This window comes from Leptodactylus fuscus, chromosome 1, assembly GCF_031893055.1.
Source record: "Leptodactylus fuscus isolate aLepFus1 chromosome 1, aLepFus1.hap2, whole genome shotgun sequence".
Lineage (NCBI taxonomy): Eukaryota > Metazoa > Chordata > Amphibia > Anura > Leptodactylidae > Leptodactylus > Leptodactylus fuscus.
In genome coordinates, this window is record NC_134265.1 from 244,383,155 (window position 1) to 244,404,707 (window position 21,553).

General features: G+C 39.8%; 1 protein-coding gene across 7 annotated transcripts in view; it reads right to left on the minus strand.

Annotated features, from left to right (window-relative positions):
• Positions 1 to 21,553, minus strand: part of FAM13A (family with sequence similarity 13 member A) — a 187,206-nt gene that overhangs the window by 23,819 nt on the left and 141,834 nt on the right. For all 7 annotated transcript variants that reach the window (XM_075285036.1, XM_075285028.1, XM_075285012.1 and 4 more), the window contains 5 exons: positions 18,716 to 18,899; positions 18,214 to 18,290; positions 15,711 to 15,756; positions 9,333 to 9,480; positions 202 to 415 (listed from right to left, as the gene is read on the minus strand). In XM_075285036.1, the coding sequence (XP_075141137.1) occupies positions 202 to 415; positions 9,333 to 9,480; positions 15,711 to 15,756; positions 18,214 to 18,290; positions 18,716 to 18,899 (669 nt within the window). The remainder of the gene's footprint in view (positions 1 to 201; positions 416 to 9,332; positions 9,481 to 15,710; positions 15,757 to 18,213; positions 18,291 to 18,715; positions 18,900 to 21,553) is intronic.

The window sequence follows — 21,553 nt, forward strand, 5'->3', positions numbered from 1 at the left end:
ACTTCTCATTTTCATTTTCAAAGTCCAATGGAAAGCTTTTACCAGAAGAATTGAGGCTCAAACAGGAAAAGGCAACAAATGCAATTCTAATTTTAAACAGCCCTGTTTTCGGATTTACATGTTCAATGCATGTTTGGGTATCCATATAATTATTCACATACTGTGTAAAATATCATTTGGCAGAAAGAAAAAAAGTAAAACCTCATAAATGAATGTGAGTTAGGAGGAGATGGAGGCACTTCTGTGTCATCCAGGTATTGCTGACTATGTCCATATCCATAAAATCGAGGAGATAACATAGGGTCACTGTCTGCTTCAAGAAGGTGACGGATAAGACGGCCGGCCTGAGGGGAGAGGCGGGCTTCATCTGAGTCTGTGCCATCACGATCCCATGAGGCCAGGACTGGAGCTGGCTCTGTAAATAGCATAAAATGAACAAGAGAGGATTATAACAACACTGAACATATATCAAACATACTTAACATAAATACAGAATGCACCATAGCTAATTTTCAAATGTATGGTTCCAGACCACCCTTGCTTCCCTTGGCCCACTTTGTTGTTTTTCCACTGCAAAAAGTAACACAAAATACTTTTTTAGTACCTGCTTTAGGCTAAGTATTAAGGGAACCAAAGTGGTACTAGTGTTCACATGTGTAAACAATACTCGGCTGACTAGTTGTCACTTAAGCGGCTACATGAAGCATGTACTGTCAGCAGTGGAAAACAACATGGTACTCAAGCAGAGTTAAGTCGAGATGAAACAAGAGGAATCTGATATTACAGCGAGGTGAATCAGCCACAATGGAAAAGTGGCTTTTTTTGCATTATAAAAATAACACTTAGGCTTCTGAGCAACATTACGGAGGAATTCGCTCTCCGCAAACATACTTAAAGAGAGTCTGTCAGCACAAAATTGAGATATAAGGCTGTTGGAACACTTTACAATGATGTATTTCTTCTTCAGGACTTCAGATTGTGGCACTGTGTCATCATCAGACATGCACAGTACAGTTCATACTGTGTGCTGAGGCAGAGGAGAGAGATCTCAGTCAACTAGCAGGGGCAGAGCTGAGCAGCAGAAGATAGTGAAGCCCATTATGGAGTTTAAAGCCCCTAAAGCCCTTTTCTACTCATTTGCATAGGTATTAAAATATGATTCTTACAAGAACTGCTGATAGCCCTACAAGGTACTGTGATTAAGTTTTCTCTCACTTTTGTGTCGGCAGACTCCCTTTAAAAGGTGTTGTCAGACTCAATTTTATTATTTAATATTGCGGCTGAGTGGTGCATAGACCAGTAATCCCCTCCCTCCGGGCTTGAGATGTTTGCCACGTAACCGTTGTAACCAATCAGACGCTTCACTGGACACCTCTTCACAACTGTCACGTCAAAGCAGTCATGTGCTGTTTGTAAAGAGGTCACAGCAGAGGTCTATGATTGGCTGAAGTGGTCCCCTAGCAAAAAAAGAGATGTCACTAATGACATCAGCTGGTTGACCTGTATACACTGGATACCAAGGCCTGGTGAATGGAGAGTACTAGTTCATTATATTCAAGGGTCTCAATAGCAACACTATTAAATTAAAAAATGAGTTGGACAACCCCCTTAAAAGTGACTGTCCAGTCATGAGTCTCTACCTGCATATACGTTATTTATTTTCCTCAGAATTTACTGGTTGGCTTATTTTTTTTCCCCTCAGCATCATTCATGCTGGGCTGTTATTTGTGACTAGAGCACATGAAGGGAGTAACAGGCAGTCTGAGACACACCTCCTCTCTTATCATTGTCTTAAGGTTGCTTCAGTTTCTTCAGACCAGTAGGTGGGTAAAAAAGCTACCCATGTAGCCAGTGAATAGTGGGCTTATTTCTAGTACGGGAAGGGGAGAATGCTTATATAGTATAGATTACTAAACTTCAATAAATAAAAGCTATTAGGAAACCACTGCACGTATACCAAGGTAAATGAGTCTTAGTGAGGGGGAGCAGCACATGTACAGCAGGTGGTCTCAAATAAAAAGACTGCAACATCATGTGTGTGGGAAACACATCTCTCACAATACGAATTTGTTCCAGGGCACGTACATTAATAAGATGCTGCCCAAAAGCAGATGACGTAGCTTTATGGAATATAAAACCCAAAATGGTTAAAATCAACAATCAATCACAAATTAAAGAAAAAAAAAAAAAAAACACTAAAAAACAAACAAAAAAACTTTCCTGTCTTTCAGAATGACTTGACCCAGATTCATGTGAAGTTTCCACCTTGACTAATCTGATTTGCGTGCTACTGCTTAGTATGGCTGGATTAAACTGGGACTTTGATCATGCCAGGTCTAATAAATGGGCAGCACTAAATGAAGGAAAATTGTTTTTATTACCTTTAAGACAACAGTTTTTATTACTACAGCAATTTTTTGCACTGCCTAAGCCACTTTCCCAAAAAGGGGGCTTGGCAGGGACATGCTGGGGGCGGAACCATCAGCCGCACCAGATGTATAATTATTTATGCCAGGAAATTGATATACCGTAAATGTTGCTGGAAATCAACACTGGCATACATAGCCATGTACACTCACCGGCCACTTTATTAGGTACACCTGTCCAACTGCTCGTTAACACTTAATTTCTAATCAGTCAATCACATGGCGGCAACTCAGTGCATTTAGGCATGTAGACATGGTCAAGACAATCTCCTGCAGTTCAAACCGAGCATCAGTATGGGGAAGAAAGGTGATTTGAGTGCCTTTGAACGTGGCATGGTTGTTGGTGCCAGAAGGGCTGGTCTGAGTATTTCAGAAACTGCTGATCTACTGGGATTTTCACGCACAACCATCTCTAGGGTTTACAGAGAATGGTCCGAAAAAGAAAAAACATCCAGTGAGCGGCAGTTCTGTGGGCGGAAATGCGTTGTTGATGCCAGAGGTCAGAGAAGAATGGCCAGACTGGTTCGAGCTGATAGAAAGGCAACAGTGACTCAAATAGCCACCCGTTACAAACAAGGTAGCCAGAAGAGCATCTCTGAACGCACAGTACGTCGAACTTTGAGGCAGATGGGCTACAGCAGCAGAAGACCACACCGGGTGCCACTCCTTTCAGCTAAGAACAGGAAACTGAGGCTACAATTTGCACAAGCTCATCGAAATTGGACAATTGAAGATTGGAAAAACGTTGCCTGGTCTGATGAGTCTCGATTTCTGCTGCGACATTCGGATGGTAGGGTCAGAATTTGGCGTCAACAACATGAAAGCATGGATCCATCCTGCCTTGTATCAACGGTTCAGGCTGGTGGTGGTGGTGTCATGGTGTGGGGAATATTTTCTTGGCACTCTTTGGGCCCCTTGGTACCAATTGAGCATCGTTGCAACGCCAAAGCCTACCTGAGTATTGTTGCTGACCATGTCCATCCCTTTATGACCACAATGTACCCAACATCTGATGGCTACTTTCAGCAGGATAATGCGCCATGTCATAAAGCTGGAATCATCTCAGACTGGTTTCTTGAACATGACAATGAGTTCACTGTACTCCAATGGCCTCCACAGTCACCAGATCTCAATCCAATAGAGCATCTTTGGGATGTGGTGGAACGGGAGATTCGCATCATGGATGTGCAGCCGACAAATCTGCGGCAACTGTGTGATGCCATCATGTCAATATGGACCAAAATCTCTGAGGAATGCTTCCAGCACCTTGTTGAATCTATGCCACGAAAAATTGAGGCAGTTCTGAAGGCAAAAGGGGGTTCAACCCATTACTAGCATGGTGTACCTAATAAAGTGGCCGGTGAGTGTATGTGTGGAATATAATCCATATATATATATATATATATATATATATATATATATATATATATATATATATATATAATTTTTTTTTCATTGCTGTATATAGAAACAAATTGTTGATTTCACACTTTTCCAACACAGTCTGTCTATCCTCAACCTCATTTATAAGCCTAAAATAAGCAAATGCATCATTACCGATGCTGGATTGTATGTACAAGAAACGATTCTGAACACAAACACACTTATGTAGGTCAGCTGGATCAGTCAGGACACAATATTTACATAGCCATAAAACAATTATTAAAAGTGCTTACGTTGGGAGATAATGGCTATAAACAAACCGTTATACAATTCTGGACATGTAAGAAGCTCTTTAAAACTGGTAGATGTCTTTCAATCGCCTTCTATTCAGGAATAAGATTGTGAAAACAACTCCTAGCTATTAAGTAATAGAATTTAGACTATAAACAGGAAATACAGGAAACTTGCACCTTACTTTCACAATAGACATAGGTACTTAATAGTCAATGCCTTGTCAAGCTGAACTGCAAGGCAAAAGGGAAATGAATCATTTATGAGATCTCAATCTGTGCATTAAGTTCTGTGTCTGGTTTTGCTCATGGAGAAGGGACACACCTCCGTCCAAGTGACAGGGAAAGCGTGACAGCTAACATGCTGTGGAAAGGATTAGACTTCTCCAGAAAACGAATCCATGGACATCACACTGCAGCATCATAAATGCTCCTTGCAGACCCCTTGATGTGCATTGTGCATTTATATGCCGTTGGCCTGGGGTATGAGCAGTTGTCATAACCACCATCATTCAAATACATTGTATAGGCTGAGGCCTGAATGTATGAAAACAAAGTCCACATTAACTTCCAGTTTTGTAAAATGAGTTGCATGCAGGGATAGCATAACAAAGTAGATCAAGGGAGGTGGGAACATGGCTATTAATGTATAATCAGCAGGTACTTCAGAAATACTCATATAGGTCTATATAGTTATTGCCTATTATACACAGCCAGGACATCATTCTGAGGGTTAATACACTACCAGTACATATCATTAGTGAACAAAGAGCTTTGTAGCATTAAACATACTTGCTAGACATTATGTGCCTCCCCGCTAATCTGTGTGGATTCCTTCACTTTAATATAGTAAGTAAAGGACAAACCGAGGAAAAGTAACTGAACCTTGTTCACTGGGTCTAATTAATATCAAAGTATGTCCTTCTAGAAAGTTGCCCCTACTAGTCTCCTCAAAGAGACATTGTAATCTTGCACAGGACTCCAAATCTTCAACCAAAAGATACTGTAGAAGACATCTGCTCTCAAATGTCTAGTAAACACAGTGGCAATTGTGTCCCTAATATTTTGCCATAAGGCTTGTACTAGTGGGCAAGCCCACAAATCGCTCAAGGCGTCATAACCACGTAGAAATTTATCTCACACTTTCGGATAAAACCAATGCAGTCATGCAGGGACATAATAGGCCCTATGGAGCAATTTAAAAGATCCATCGAAACAAAGACTACCTATGATCAGTGAAATTAACTCCCAGATAACAATCACATCTCTGAAAACCATGGTCCGACAAAATGCAATCTTGGGTAGCCACCGGGGTATTAAGAAACACCACCTCTAATTTATCAGCATTTACTTTAAGGTCTGAAACAGGTTCAAAATTGCCAGGCAAATGAAACAAATGGAGGTAAACTGCCATGTGGGTCAGGGGTTTTCAAAAGGAGGTCATCGGCGATTAAACTAAATGCATAGGAGTGAGACCCAGCCTTAAAACCTTTTATGTCTGGGTGAGACCAAATTGCTTCAGCTAAGGGCTCTATTGCTAAACTAAACAGAGGAGCAGTATCAGGTCACGGAGTTCTCATAATGAAGTTTAAGGACCACATCCCTATGGGCATCAGCATTTCAGGGAGCCCAATACACTATGTATCCAGGTAATGTGAAAGATGGTGGGGTCGGCCTGTTCAAGTATCACAGAAAATAGGTTCATGGCGGTCTCATGTAGATCAGTAAAAGACTCAGGTATGGATTTGTTTTCAATGTCCTCGCAGCGTAATTCAAGTTGCTCTATACAAGCATTATGGTTGTTAAGTCTCAATTGATCCTCCTCAAGAGAATTGGCCACTTCATCCTAAGTCAGAAGTACATTGAGCAACATCTTGCAATTGTTGAGTAAAAGTGGCCAAGGCCAACTTCAGCTCCATTTGATATGTCTCTTACATGCTCTTCAATAAGTCCACCGTGGCAATTATTGAGGCCTGCGGAGCTGGTATCAGAGACTGCGACAATTGAGATGCCTGTGGTGTCACTGGAAACTGCGAGGTTCCGGAACCCGACGCCATGATGGGCAAGGCAACAGGTTGGTGGTGGTGAAGCAACTTTGCATTAGAATGAGTCGCAGGCTGCTCAATAAGTCTCTTTTTGGATTGGGTCATAGTCCAGGAGTCATAGAGGCAAATACCGGTTTGGAAGCAACAAGTGCTAAAAGCTTTGGTAAGAGGCACCAATACAGGTCCTTATTAAATTGATATTACCTTGGAGTGCTGCAGTTTTCCCTACATATAGGCATAGACATTATTAGGAGGGATGAAGAACTGGCAAAGGAGAGACTGTGTCTTCCTAACAAATGTCATTTCGTAAATTATAGTCTATCAACCTACTAAAATATAAATAATACATAAATAAGATAATATTATAACAAGTGTTTTGCGACAAAATGTCTTCGAGAGAAAGTGAAACAGAATAGAAAGTTTTTTTGTTTTTTTTACTGTGCCATGTTCATAACTTTAAATGGTTATATGGTTGTCCCTGCTTTTATATTTTAAAGGGGGGGATTGTTGACGTACACCCACATAAGTTCAATTATATTCTGTCAGCCACTTAATGAGAATAAGAAAACTGTGCGACTGTTGTGCCATCTGCACAAATATGCTAAGCAGAATGACAAGGATGTAGTCACAGGCATCGAGATGACATGGAAACAACACAGAGTCACATGAGTGCAAAAAATTAGAGGGAACTAGCTAATCTGATGTGCAACCCATGGAACATTTATATTATTAATAAAGTAAACTGTTCACCCAATCCTAGTCAATACCAACCGTACACTGAAAGGTATCTGAAATGTATATAGCGTAGAATGCCTTGGCTGGAAAAACATCAGTATGGTGTTGCAAAGGAATTTTTTTTTTAATTTTTTTATGAGGAGTCAAGGCACAAAAAAAAAAAAAAAAAAAAAAAAAGCCATTATTTGCAATGTGAAAATGTGTGCCGCCCCAGAGTATTTATTTGCCATGGTAACCTTGAACTCTGGTGACTGAGAAAACAATTGGAAATAAAGCAGAAATCTTTCAAGCCTAAAGAGATTAGCATGACAGGAATAAAACTTCTATTGGATTGAGTGGATATGGCTGTGTGCATGGACTGCCATCAGATGGTACATAAATGATATGCAGTGGCCGCTGGTGTATAGGAGAGCACACACTGACAATGTAAAATACACTATTGGGAAACATATAATGGACAGGCCTGGTTTATGGAAATGTGCCTCACTAGCGGTTGGATATTCTACATCTTGTGAAAACAGAGGAAATCAGATGCTCTTTTTATAAAGAAAAACAGTAAATGCAGAACAGCAGATGTCTAACAGCCATCTGCTCCATGCAAAAATTACCATTACATTTTATTATATTTTCATCTCAATATGCATCTTGCTGAGGAAGTTCATCAAAGAATAAGAATGAAAGCCATGGTCAAGAAGTAAAAAAAAAAAATGCTAGTGAAACAATACCGCAACCAAAAGATGCAATATACACTGGATATATCATTTGAGCAGATAAGTGACACAATGTAGTATACTGAATTAAACTGCCTGTTTCTATATGTGTGCAAAACTGAATACATACAGTCAGTTAGAAGCTCAAGCACATATTTTTTTGTTTTCCTATGATATTGCATTTTACCCTTATAATCAAAATGTGTCGGCAGAAAACATCTTAAATCATTGTGATCTCTTAAACATATTTAAGAGATTTAACATTTTTTTTTTTTTTTTTTAGATTCCATGTCACAATCCATATTTTAAAATGTTTTTGCAATCTAGCAGTTTTCACTCTGACCACTAAACCTCATTAGCCTGACACTTCCAGTCCTGTAGAGATCACTCCTCAGCCATCATCTTATCCCCTGAAGCAAGATTAGAATGAAACGTATCACCTATATCAGAGGGTCACAGCATTTACCAGAACAATATCCTGTGCTCAGAGCATGCCTAGAACAAACACGCTCCCATAGTTGTCAGCTAACAACTCTGATATAACATATCTAAATGCTATAAGTAGCAACCTAGGCTAAACACCCCCTCCTCCTTCCCCATTACTCACAAACATAATAAAGAAAAAAGAAAATTGTATCATCACATAATAAAATTATAAAAATTTGATTTAGCAAAAATAAATACAGTGTCTTTAAAAACAAGTTTCACCCCATCATCTACTTTGTAACCAAGGAGATGAACAAATGGTCCAAACCGTTTCCTCAACCTGTAGATACTGTACAAAAGAACCCTTAGTATAAAAAATATAAGATGACTATCAGCAACCTTTGAAAATCTCATACTTTCCTACCGCTGCTGCAAATACCGGTCTACACTTCCATTACACTGCATTGTTGACAGACCATACGATTCCCAGTCACATACAATAGACCTGGAACATTTAAGAGGTTTCTGACTCTGATTTCAAGTAATGCAGAATACAGCACCATAATGTGTGTGGGTGAAGTCTGGTGACAACTGTCGTCCTCATGATACGCAGGTGCAGACAAATCTCTCTCAAACTCGGTGTCTGCCTTGTCCACATCTTTAGAATAATAACCTGAACTGAAAAGTCAAGTTCCATAGGATTTAATATGTGAACTGGGTTACACTCATGCAGACCCTTATGTGGTGTGAATACTATGCTCCACATGTTATTATTTATACTTATCTCATGCATGAAGGTCTTCTTATTTACTGATACAGATGTAGCAACTTAATGTTAACTTAACATTTAAGGTGTTGCATACAGTACTATTCAATTCAACAGTATGTAATACATCAAATGTTAACATAACATTGGCTATATATGTATGTACATTGCCTAGATTTTTTATATTTTTACAAGATGATATTAGTTATTAACTGTACTATACACGTCATTTGCATTGAACACCAACATATAGTGAACAATGTGACATTTCTAGCATTTATCTCCAGTACATACAATGGGCTAAAATCTTTTCATTGTGTCCTAAAACCATTAGCAACACCTCAGAAATCTCTTTGATTTCAGATTTATGGTACGTATGGCAAGGTTAGCATAATGTAGTGAACAGTGAGCTACAAGATATTGATATACTCCTTTGCTTTACAGGAATTCACAATGGGTAGGTAAAGCATATAACCTTTTAAATAACCTTGTGCATTAAGTATTTGGGAAAAGCATTTACTTCCTCCATGTACAAGACATAACTATCTTACCTTCCCAATTGTTGTCATCACAAAGAGAAGTGAGGTCCAGGCGAGGAACCTCTGGGACAAAGCCCTCCTGACCGACGTCAACCTCAAGGCTTCTTTGTGGCCGGATTTCAGAGTTGTTTTGCTGCTCCTGAATCTTCATTTTCACAGTCTAAACAAAGAAATAAAACCCGCTCAGGAGACAGTCTTTAATAATAAAAATGAGCAGCACATTACGTGCACTGGCAACTTCCTCACTCACAATGCACAGGAGGGGAGCACAACATCCACAGCTCAATCTTTTCGCTTGCACCACAGTGAATCCATGCTCGGTGACCCTTGCATGCTAATTGGTCAAATGATCTGTCTGAAGAATACAACGCCCCTCTGTGTGTCCTGAACTTTCCCTCACGGCCACCTCTTTCCTTAAGCCATTTGCTTATTTCGCTACCTCACTGTTATTGCACAAATTCTCAGATTGGTCTTTGAGGAATTACCACTCCCTTTTGTTGACAGCAGCAATGACAAGACTAAAAAAAAAAAACACGTACAATAATGTTCTTGCTGTTGCTAAGGCTTGTGCAGCAACAAGCGCTTTGCTGGACTCCCTCAGGCAAGTAGACCGAGCAGACGACAGAGAAGGAAAAACAAGCACAAGACTCCCCCTCTTTAGGTGCTGTTAATCATTTTCTGCCAACTTAATCATGTTCTGCTTGCAATGACTTCTCTTGTCCTGTGGATATTTCCTAGCAGGGTTGTATGAGGAGGAGGAGGGCACACTCTCATTCTATTTATAGGGGAGCTCCGGGTATTGAGACAGCACTGAGCTTAAACAGCCAGCAGTGGAGTTTGGCAACTCAGCTGGAAACAATACAAGTGTTGGGCTAGAGCCAAAATCACACAAAGATTGTACACTGGATAGCATGAGCGAGAGCAGTGTCAGATCACTTGGAGTACTTCCCTGTCTCTCAAGGATACAGTACCACTGGCTTTAACCCACTGAAATCTAGCACTGGCCCCAATGTATATTCAAGACTTTCTGCAGTGACAAACTTTCAGAAATCAATATACCAAAAGTATAATATAATATAAGGAACAGTTACATTTGAAAGTAGTTTTTTTTTAATAGAATAAAATACTAATTGAATGTTGACATAAATACTCTGCAAATAAACTAATGACTTTTAAAGCCGAAAACAGATACTTGTGACAACAATATGAGCACAATATTGCACTGTTTAAGCCAACAACTATTTGCCTGTAAAAAGGAACCAACAAGACAGGTTTCCAGTTAGGATACCGAAAGAAGCAAAGCAATCTTCTTTTTCTCCTTCATTCTGTAGCATATATATATATATATATATATATATATATATATATATATATATATATATATATATATATATACACACTCACCGGCCACTTTATTAGGTACACCATGCTAGTAATGGGTTGAACCCCCTTTTGCCTTCAGAACTGCCTCAATTCTTCGTGGCATAGATTCAACAAGGTGCTGGAAGCATTCCTCAGAGATTTTGGTCCATATTGACATGATGGCATCACACAGTTGCCGCAGATTTGTCGGCTGCACATCCATGATGCGAATCTCCCGTTCCACCACATCCCAAAGATGCTCTATTGGATTGAGATCTGGTGACTGTGGAGGCCATTGGAGTACAGTGAACTCATTGTCATGTTCAAGAAACCAGTCTGAGATGATTCCAGCTTTATGACATGGCGCATTATCCTGCTGAAAGTAGCCATCAGATGTTGGGTACATTGTGGTCATAAAGGGATGGACATGGTCAGCAACAATACTCAGGTAGGCTTTGGCGTTGCAACGATGCTCAATTGGTACCAAGGGGCCCAAAGAGTGCCAAGAAAATATTCCCCACACCATGACACCACCACCACCAGCCTGAACCGTTGATACAAGGCAGGATGGATCCATGCTTACATGTTGTTGACGCCAAATTCTGACCCTACCATCCGAATGTCGCAGCAGAAATCGAGACTCATCAGACCAGGCAACGTTTTTCCAATCTTCAATTGTCCAATTTCGATGAGCTTGTGCAAATTGTAGCCTCAGTTTCCTGTTCTTAGCTGAAAGGAGTGGCACCCGGTGTGGTCTTCTGCTGCTGTAGCCCATCTGCCTCAAAGTTCGACGTACTGTGCGTTCAGAGATGCTCTTCTGGCTACCTTGGTTGTAACGGGTGGCTATTTGAGTCACTGTTGCCTTTCTATCAGCTCGAACCAGTCTGGCCATTCTTCTCTGACCTCTGGCATCAACAACGCATTTCCGCCCACAGAACTGCCGCTCACTGGATGTTTTTTCTTTTTCGGACCATTCTCTGTAAACCCTAGAGATGGTTGTGCGTGAAAATCCCAGTAGATCAGCAGTTTCTGAAATACTCAGACCAGCCCTTCTGGCACCAACAACCATGCCACGTTCAAAGGCACTCAAATCACCTTTCTTCCCCATACTGATGCTCGGTTTGAACTGCAGGAGATTGTCTTGACCATGTCTACATGCCTAAATGCACTGAGTTGCCGCCATGTGATTGGCTGATTAGAAATTAAGTGTTAACGAGCAGTTGGACAGGTGTACCTAATAAAGTGGCCGGTGAGTGTATATATATATATATATATATATATACATATACACACACACATATATACACACATTGGTTCTGGTGTAGGGGAATGAAATGAAAATATATGCCAGTTTCTAACTGATAGATTTCTACTCTGACTCGGGGTCATCAGAAAAAATCTGCCCCATTGTGTTTTCTGGATACTATAGGGAAGGATATAAGCAGCTAGAGATGGTACTGTTTCCAGCTACCCAAGTGATGCTGTGTTGAGGCATCATCAGACTGATAGCAGTGCAAAGAAAGAGGGAAATCTAAAACACCAATATGGTGTCTGATCAGAAATCAGTGCAATATACATAAACTAAGTATACACTATCTGGTAAGGACTGCAGAGATTAGGCTAAGGCCCCACATTATGGAAACGCAGCATTTTTTTTATTGCAGATTTTGTTGTGTTTTTTTTTTTTTTAAAGCCAAAGCTAAGAATGGCTGCAAATGGAATAGGAAATATATAGAAAGCTCTTATATTTCTAACTTCTGCTCAATCTAGACCTGGCTTTGGCTCAAGAACCGTAACAAAATCTGCAACAAAAAAAGGCTGCGTTTCCGCAACGTGGGGCTTTAGTCTTACAGGGTTTACAGAGCTGCAGTAAACGTAAAAGAAGTTTTTAATGGTTTTAAAAAAACTCAATGGTTAAATCCTCCTGTTCTTCCAGTACTGAGATCTGCGAGACTGTTTACTATGATGCAGTGCTGATGTGCCATACACTACTATGTTACGATTGCGGTCAATTACTGACATCAATGGTCTTGTGCCATATACGACCAAGGCCAGGGACAGGCTGCAGAAGTCACATGGAATATACAACTACGTCATTACCATAGCCAAATATATATAAACCAGCAGCATGGAATGGAATGGCAGGGAAATCTAACTTTTAAATATCTGCTCTCAAGAAAATCTCCCCTCTTGGACACATTTTTCAGCAACTAGTAAACCTTTTTAACCTAGTAACAAGACAGAAGATTATCTCTACAGTAGGTTTTAGTCCAAATATTAAGACAAGAATGGCATCAAGCAGAAATTCCAGTAAAATAATTATTATACTTGTTGTTATGGTAAATAGACAGACTGAAATTACCACAGGAAGGAAAACTTTAATCACGTCCAGTAGCTAATATTAAGTATTGCAGGAGAACGAAAAACAAAAATAAAAAAATAAAAACATAATTTTCTTCCTACTTCCATGAAGTAGCGTGCCTATCCGTGATCCAAGTGACATACTTGTTGCTAGTTGTAGGTTTACAAGTTCCCGGCGACAAGCTTATTATGCAGCACGTAGGAATTTAGAAGAATTTCACATTCCTTTGACCTCTTAAAACCACCTAATGCGATTTTGGTACCATTGTGGATGTCTATTGTATGCATTTGCAATAAAATCTGCTTTTTCCTTCTCAATACTCTTTATTCCTGCCAGATTCAGGGGTTTTCAGGGAAACCACACATAAAATCTACTTAAGCAAAAAAAACCCAGATGATCTCTACTTATACTTTCAAAACAATATAACAAAAACACATTGCCGCCATTACTATGGAATCAAAGCTTTCTAAATCCCAAACAGTACCGATTATGCCATATTGCTCTTTTTCATCAACATGAATGCCTGCAGAATACACACCAAATAGCAAAAAAGCAGATTTGTAGTGTATCTGGAAAAAAAAATAAAGTTTTTAGCTATGGTTGGCATTTGTAATCAAGCTGAAAATGCCAACCAAAATGATCGAGCATATTCGGTGTGCATTTTTCAATCCATTCACAACCTCTGACAATTCAAGTTCTAGCTCTTATTAATAAATGCTGCTCCACTGATTCCAGCACAGTTGGGATTTTCTCTCTAGCCCCCATCATTCACAAGCAATAAGCATAGTCAGTTTTGGTGTCTAATAATCTATTTAGGCTCTGTAATTTCAGACGGGGGGGATTCAGAGCTCCAGTCAGAGGCAGCCACCTTCAGCGCTCAGTATAACACCCCAAATCTGCTCCTGCCTGACAGAGGCTAAATAGTACATCAGACACCAAAGATATCGGCAGGGAAAAAATTCCAACTGTGCCGGAATCAGTGGATTAGCAGCTAGTAATTAATGTAAAGAGTCTTGTTGGAGGTGGTGAAGCCTGGGGTGGTGCCAGTAAAGGTACGCACACAAGTATACACAACACTTAGCATGGTAATACAAACTTATAAAGAAACATAAGATATATTAGCACAACAGCATAGACAAAAGAATGCTGAGATTAGGGAATAGTAATGACAGGTTAGAGTGCCTACAATGCAGGAGGTGGTTTCAGTTGGGTGAACGGAAACTTGTTGAACAGCAATATCATGATACCGTATTATTGCCTCATAATGGTTTCGAACAGTGGGTGCATCGGGTTTTTGCAGGTGGCAAGGACTAATCACATGTTCAGAGTATGGGACATCACATAATCAGGAGACATGCCATATGATTGCATGTGAGGCTTACAAAGGCATACCAGCAAAAGATACCACATTAGTGACAGAATGGTGACCTTAACCTAAAAAGCTGAACATTCATGGATCCATAGTGAAATAATATTGGTCAGCCCTCTGCCTTTTTCTTATTTACAATTGTGTAGGTTGTCACTAGCTCTAATGCCAGCAGTCAGGGGCAACGACTTGCTCACACATTTACTGACACTGGGGTTATAAGGGTGGACACTATGTAAAGTTATGCTTTTAGTCTTTGGATGACGTTCTCCTTTAAGCCTACAGACTTTGACCATTTTGTGTACCTCAGATTCTTGTTATAGGCTTTCTTGTTAGCATTCACAAAGCTAATGAAAGATCAGCACTGAATGAGAATGGGTTTAGTAAATATCTAATATTCCGTTCTTTATTTTATTTTTAAATCCCACATGACTGTGCTGACGAAAATACTTTAGAACAATGCTAAAAATGTGATTGACAACCCAGCATCGCATACCCCAACCAAGGGTTCAACAAGGGCTACACAGACACTCACCAGCTGGAGCTGGCAGGAGAATATTGAATCCGAACGCGCTTTGTGTTGAGAGCACAAACCAGGAAACTGCTTGAAACATCTATTCACAATAGGTGGCAATGAGAGGTTCATTCATTTTTCAGATGCCAGACACTTCTCTGCAATTCACCACTTTGGTGTGGTTAAAGTGCCAGCTCAATATATTAGTGCATTCACATTACAATTTTGTTGCATTTTTTATAATCACTTTAAAAAACAAAACACACGGTAGTGTTTTAATGAAAATCATTATAGCAGGTAAAAACAACAAAAAAGCATGTGAAAACATAGCCTATGGCCTCATGCACAAGACTGTGTGCAGAGTCACAGTGCCACCTGTGCTTTCCATGGCAAGCACACCGACCAATTCTTTCTATGGCTCCATATACACAAACTTGTATTTTCATGATCTGCTTTATGGATCTGTGCGCAAAATTCAGGGCAGGTCCTATTTCTGTCTGTTTTTTGGCTCATGCTCACTGACCTCAATGAATGGGGCAGCAGAGGCACAAGTGGTGAACGAATGTCCTGCACATGCTACCTGCGCCGTTCAATCACTGCCCGGGGACATGTTTACGGTCATGTGCATGACGCCTAAGACCATGTGACAAAGTACAGAAAAACCGACTGGCCAAGATTTGAAGCGTTGAACTTACTATCACTATCTTGCAAGAAAACCACACATCACCCAAAATGCCTTTACAGTAACCAACAATACTAAGATGAAAAATATATAAAAAATCTTACCGGAGGAAGTCTCAGACTTTCCTTGTCCTGTTCATTCTCTTTGGTACTGTAAAAGGAGAAATATGGAAAAAAAAATCACCCTTAAAATCTGAGTAAGGCTCCACAACAGTAGATCAGTTTAAAGTGTATCTAAACTTTTGTACAACTTTTGATTTTATGGCAGTATTTTTGTCATTAATAAATTTTGTAATATACTTTATTAAACATTTTGCAAGAATGGACCAAGTTGTCAGTTTGGAATTACAAATCCTGGACAAGAAGGACCCGCGCTGGTAGGTTAGGTGAAAGAACGTCCAGCTTCTCGGCTGGACGGCTAAGAACTATTGCACCTGAGGAAGGGCAGAGTGTATGCCCGAAACGCATAGTGTGTTGTTTCAATAAAAGTCGTTCTTTCACCTAACCTACCAGCGCGGGTCCTTCTTGTCCAGGATTTGTAATCCCAAACTGACAACTTGGTCCATTCTTGCATATTTACACACCCAGGGGGTGTGAGGCACCTCGCAGCTGTATCCCACTATAGGATCCCTGTCCAGTGATCCTGTTGTTTTATGAAGTGTTGTGTACCCACACAACCTTTGAAGGTGAGCCTACACTGTCACTTCACCAAAATATTAATTACACAGATCTACACTACGGTCTGCTCGGTGTCTTCTTCTTTTTTTCTTTTTTTGAGTTATTAAACATTTTGGATCATTTCTGTGAAATCCTGCATTTATTTTTTTTTTAACTCTTTCCCTTGCTTCTGTATTGAGATCTGTTTCTGCCTCTCACTGAATGTTACTGTGTACGGGGCTGTACAATATGTGGAGAAAATGAGGGTAGGGGAGGGTCACTTTAAACAGTTATAGCTCTTGCTTTTTGTGTCATATGAAAGAATAGATTCTTTTTCATGTGACACTACACTGCACTGCTATCTAAATTATTTCCAGAGATGATATTGGTTGAAACTAGTTGGGATTGGGATTTTTAGATCATATATATTAAACAGCTGCATATAAATATTGTTATCCTGACTTTGTTTTCAACCAGTGATATCTCTGGAAATAATATAAATAGCACTGCAACCTTAGTGTCATGAATCTCCTCTTTCATATGACACCAAGAGCAAGTTTGAATGTTTTAGAATGTCCGAGATATAACTGTTTGAAGTGGCCTCCCCTACCCTCATTTTCTCTACCCCTTACACAGCTCCCCACTCCCATACACAGTAACAGTCAGTGAGAGGCAGAGACAGCTCTCAGTAGAGAAGCAAGGGGAAGAATAAAGGGAGGCAGAATTTCACAGAAATGATCCAAATGCGTTACTAACTAGAGATGAGCGAGTAGTATTCGATCGAGTAGGTATTCGATCGAATACTACGGTATTCGAAATATTCGTACTCGATCGAATACTACTAGCTATTCGCAGTAAATATTCGATTCAGAGCCAGCATTCATTGGCCGAATGCTATACAGTGTATAGCATTCGGCAAATCAACACTAGTTCTGCAGCAGGCTCGTCCTTGCTAGTTGGGAGAGCTGGCAGCTTGCTGTTACGAGGAAGCTTACTTTTTCTCATAGGAATGAATTGACCAGAGTTGATTGGTCAGTGTACAGCATTCAGCCAATCAACGCTGGTTCTGCTGGAGGCTCGTCTGAGAGGAGGCGAAATCTAAGATCGGATTATAGCAGTCTCCATTATGGTCTGATTTTAGACCCCGCCTCCTTACAGATGAGCCTCCGGCAGAACCAGCATTGATTGGTCAAATGCTGTACACTGGCCAATCAACGCTGGTCAATTCATTCCTATGAGAAAAAGTAAGCTCCCTCGTAACAGCAAGCTGCCAGCTCTCTTCCAACTAGCAAGGACAAGCCTGCTGAAGAACCAGCGTTGATTTGCCGCAGCAGATCTGGCTGCTTGTGGTTTCAAGGGAGCTTATTTTTTATCAGCGCAACTGCAAGCGCTGTGCAGTTAAAGCGCACGGACCCCATAGTCTATAATGGGGTCCGTGCGTTTTAACTGCACAACGCTCCTCCTAAACACTCTCCTCCTGCTATTCGTGGACTTGGTGACTCTCCTTTAGTCGAATAGTGGTTTTCCCTGAAACGAGCATTTTTTTCCCATAGACTATAATGGGATTCAATATTCAATCGAGTAGTCGAATATTGAGGCTCTACTCGAAACGAATATCAAATCACTGTTCGTTCATCTCTATTACTAACAGTATATTACAAAAACTGCCAGAAAATCTAAAGTTGTCTGAAAGTTTAGTTACACTTGAATGCAAAAAATGGATGCAAACACATGGACCAACTGCTAATTTAGCAGTAGCAATTGCATCACTCCAGTACTTCAACCAGAGGCAAGGATACCATAATGCTCTGTTAAAGCCCCTTTTGAAAATTGCGTTTATTGATTTCCAAAGATCATACTTCATTACAAGCTAAGGAAGGGCCATCCATTACTTTCTTCACTGCAACTACAGCAAATTGCTCAACCCCACCGATAATCACACACTTCATACCTTCCCTCTGACAGAACATCCATGCCACTAAACTCTTGTCTGTCCACACTCCTGGAGGAGACAAAGTTTTCTGTGTTCTGAAATAGAAAATATAGTAATAAGGCCATTTCAAAAGTGAAATGCATGTAAACTTTAATGTAAAAGTTATATTCATATTTTCGGAGTAAAAAAACCCAAACAATCTATATGTAAAACAGTGTCTTAATAAATATATGGAGACAAGTACTCCTTATTAATATAAAACTAGTAACACAAAATAAACGTGGAAAGTTTTTTGAACTGTTAGAAAAGGAAAAAATTTAAACCCCCTGAGGCAGGGTGTAATGGAAATGACACATAATAGAAATGGCTGTCATCAAGGGGTCAATTGGCATTGAATTATGGGACCACTTAAACCAAAGGAGATACACTTTGACACAGCAGTTGTTGTGTCTAGTTGCACAAGCTACTTTTATTAGCAATTCTATTCTCAAGGTTGGATACAAGACCATAGATCGCCTACCACTGTGCTGTCTTGATTATCATTTAGCTCAGACAGCTTGCTGCTGGATTTCTGTCTTTTTGGTTTACTTCTTTCTTCTATATATCCAGAGCAGTTCTCCTGAAGCTTCTCTGCTTCTTGCATTAAACCACAATCTTCTAGGCTCCCACACCCAGAGGGGATATTTTCTTTGTTAATCATCTCCCTGTTACAAAAAAAAACCCAAGAAAACAAATACATAAATTACATGAACCTGAATTATAAATGATCACAGATAAATATTATTGAAGGGATTGTTTAGGAACTTAAATAAAATGTGCTAAGACCTGGAAACATTACTTGCTCTTTAAAGGTCCTGCAGCTCTAGTGCCACCACCTGATGACTTATATAGAATTCACATGAATGCTACAGCCATCACAGACCTCAGCAGTTAAGTGCTGCACATGCCAGCATCGTCTCCAAGGCCAGAGATTGGTTGCAGGGGTCACGGGAACGATGCACATTACATCACTGCTGTAGGAACTGGGTGGATTAGAACAGTGGCAAATGTAATGGGAAAAAAATGTTTTTTTCAAAAAGTTTTACATTGTTTCCTACACCTAGCCCATTTTTTTAAACCCAGAAAAACCCATTAAGATCAGGGCCGTCCCTACCTAGCACATTTTATAGTACCTGAAAAGTGGATGGGATTATGGCTAATCCTGTCCGCACAGTGCAGAAAAATATCTGCAGTGGTCATGCTGCAATTTCAGAAACTACTGCGTTTTTTTTTTTTTTTTTTTGTAAATCGCAGCATGTCAATTATACCTATGGAAATGTTGGTGTTTTTTTTGTTTACCTTTTTTGGAAAACTCTGGGGACTTTCTGTGGAAAGGGCGGCAGGGAAAAAAAAACACTATGCGTTTCCTCAGCGTTTTTTGGGCTGTGGCTCGCAATGTGTGGCCTTAGCCAAAGAGTACTCTTCAGTAGAAATCATCATATAAGGACTATTGAATAATAAAAAAAAAGCAGAATCTCGGTCATCACATAGCAAAATGCAAAGCTTCTTTGAAAGCAAGGGAAACCTGTGATAGTGCCAAAAGGTTCCCAGTTCCAAGAAGGCCCTGAAGACTCACCTATTCAGGAAGGCCTACAACCTCCAATAACACTATCACTGCACTGCCATCTATACAGTCTCCCCCTTTCTTCTGTCTCTACCCCCCCTTCCCCCATAGATTGTAAGCCCTTGTGGGCAGGGTCCTCTACCCCACCGTGCCAGTCGGTCATTGTTAGTATTATATCTACCTGTATATTCTGTGTATTGTATGTAACCCCAAATGTAAAGCACCATGGAATTAATGGTGCTATATAAATAAACAATAATTAAAAAAAATTAAAAAAAAAAAGGAGGGAATTGAAGATGAGACATCCAAAAACAAGATAGCAACAGAGCGGAAAGCAATCTCTTCCACTCAGTACACAGTAATGGGGAGTCGAGCACTGCACTGTTGGCCGCATATTGGTTATGGTCAGTAGTTACCATGGCTGCAGCTTTTGACAATGGACTGTAGATTTGGTAGAATCAGTAATGCTAGAAGAGAGATGGATTATTTTTTTTGTGGGAGTTATCCCACACAAAGCATTTATAACCAAGCCAGAGAACAGACAATGAATATCTGATAATGAAAGTGATAATAATGTGGTCTACTCTTGTAATGGAGCAGTAATGTACATGTATGACCACTACTTCATTTACTTGTAGGAGACTGAATGAGCCTTTCCTCAGTCAGTCTCATACAGGGAGAATCACTAAGTGCAGGGCTGCTACATACAAAGGGCAATCTGCAATAATGCCAAAAGCACTCAAAGTAGCACGTTTTAATAGCATTTGATGAAATCATCATGAATCCAATGCTTATCATCCTTAAAGCATCAATGGCTTTATATATGTATTTAATATAAGCATTTAAGTTTTTTTTTCCCATGAACATAACCAGATTTAAATCTAAATCAACAGTTAAAAGTTAAACATTTTTGCAAAAATAAGTCATTAAAAATTCTACAGAGTTGTCTAGATTGTTTACTTTCATAGAAAGTCAATGATTTAAAAGGGCTTTACAGCCATTGACTGGTCATTTAGGAAGGAGTCGGTGTCAAAGTAGGAGTCTGAGTCGGGCTGTAGAGCCAAGGGTTGGCTTACTGACTCTATAGCCCTGCTTTTGTGCCAGAGAACAGATGTGGTGGTAATAATTTTCACCCAATATTGTTTTTAACACTTTCACAGCATCCAAAGCATTGCTAACAATTATCTTTTCCTTGTATATAAATTATGGGAATTGTAGTCAGTTTTTCTCTAAATTCCTTTGTTTACGTACAGAAACCACAATTCAGGGGCGTCATTGATTTAGAATAGTAAATGATTTCTATGAAGGTCACGTGTAGTTTTATTTGTAGAGAACAAAACATTCCTATGTCAAGGGCAATGAAAAGAATACATTTAGATTATAGGTCTAAACAATACCACCAATTCATACCATGTTTAAACAAGAACAAACAGTGATTATTTAGCTGAAAAGATTATAAAAGAACACAAAACTGGGATGAAGTCTCACATGACTTGCTGGGAAACAGGAAGTGGGCTCAATAAGTGCCCACTTACTTTACAGGAGATCTCACAACATATGTTAGACTGCAAGTTTTAGCAAACAGTCTCCTTAAAATATCTATGTGTAACACTAAAATACAATATTTTGCATTTTTTCCACTATTGAATAGGTAATCAAATATGGGGAACATCGTAATTCACGGAGTAACTTGCCGCGTGATGTGGCACGTATACGGCGTGTGAGACTTTGTGCGTCGTAAAAGCTCCCATTGAT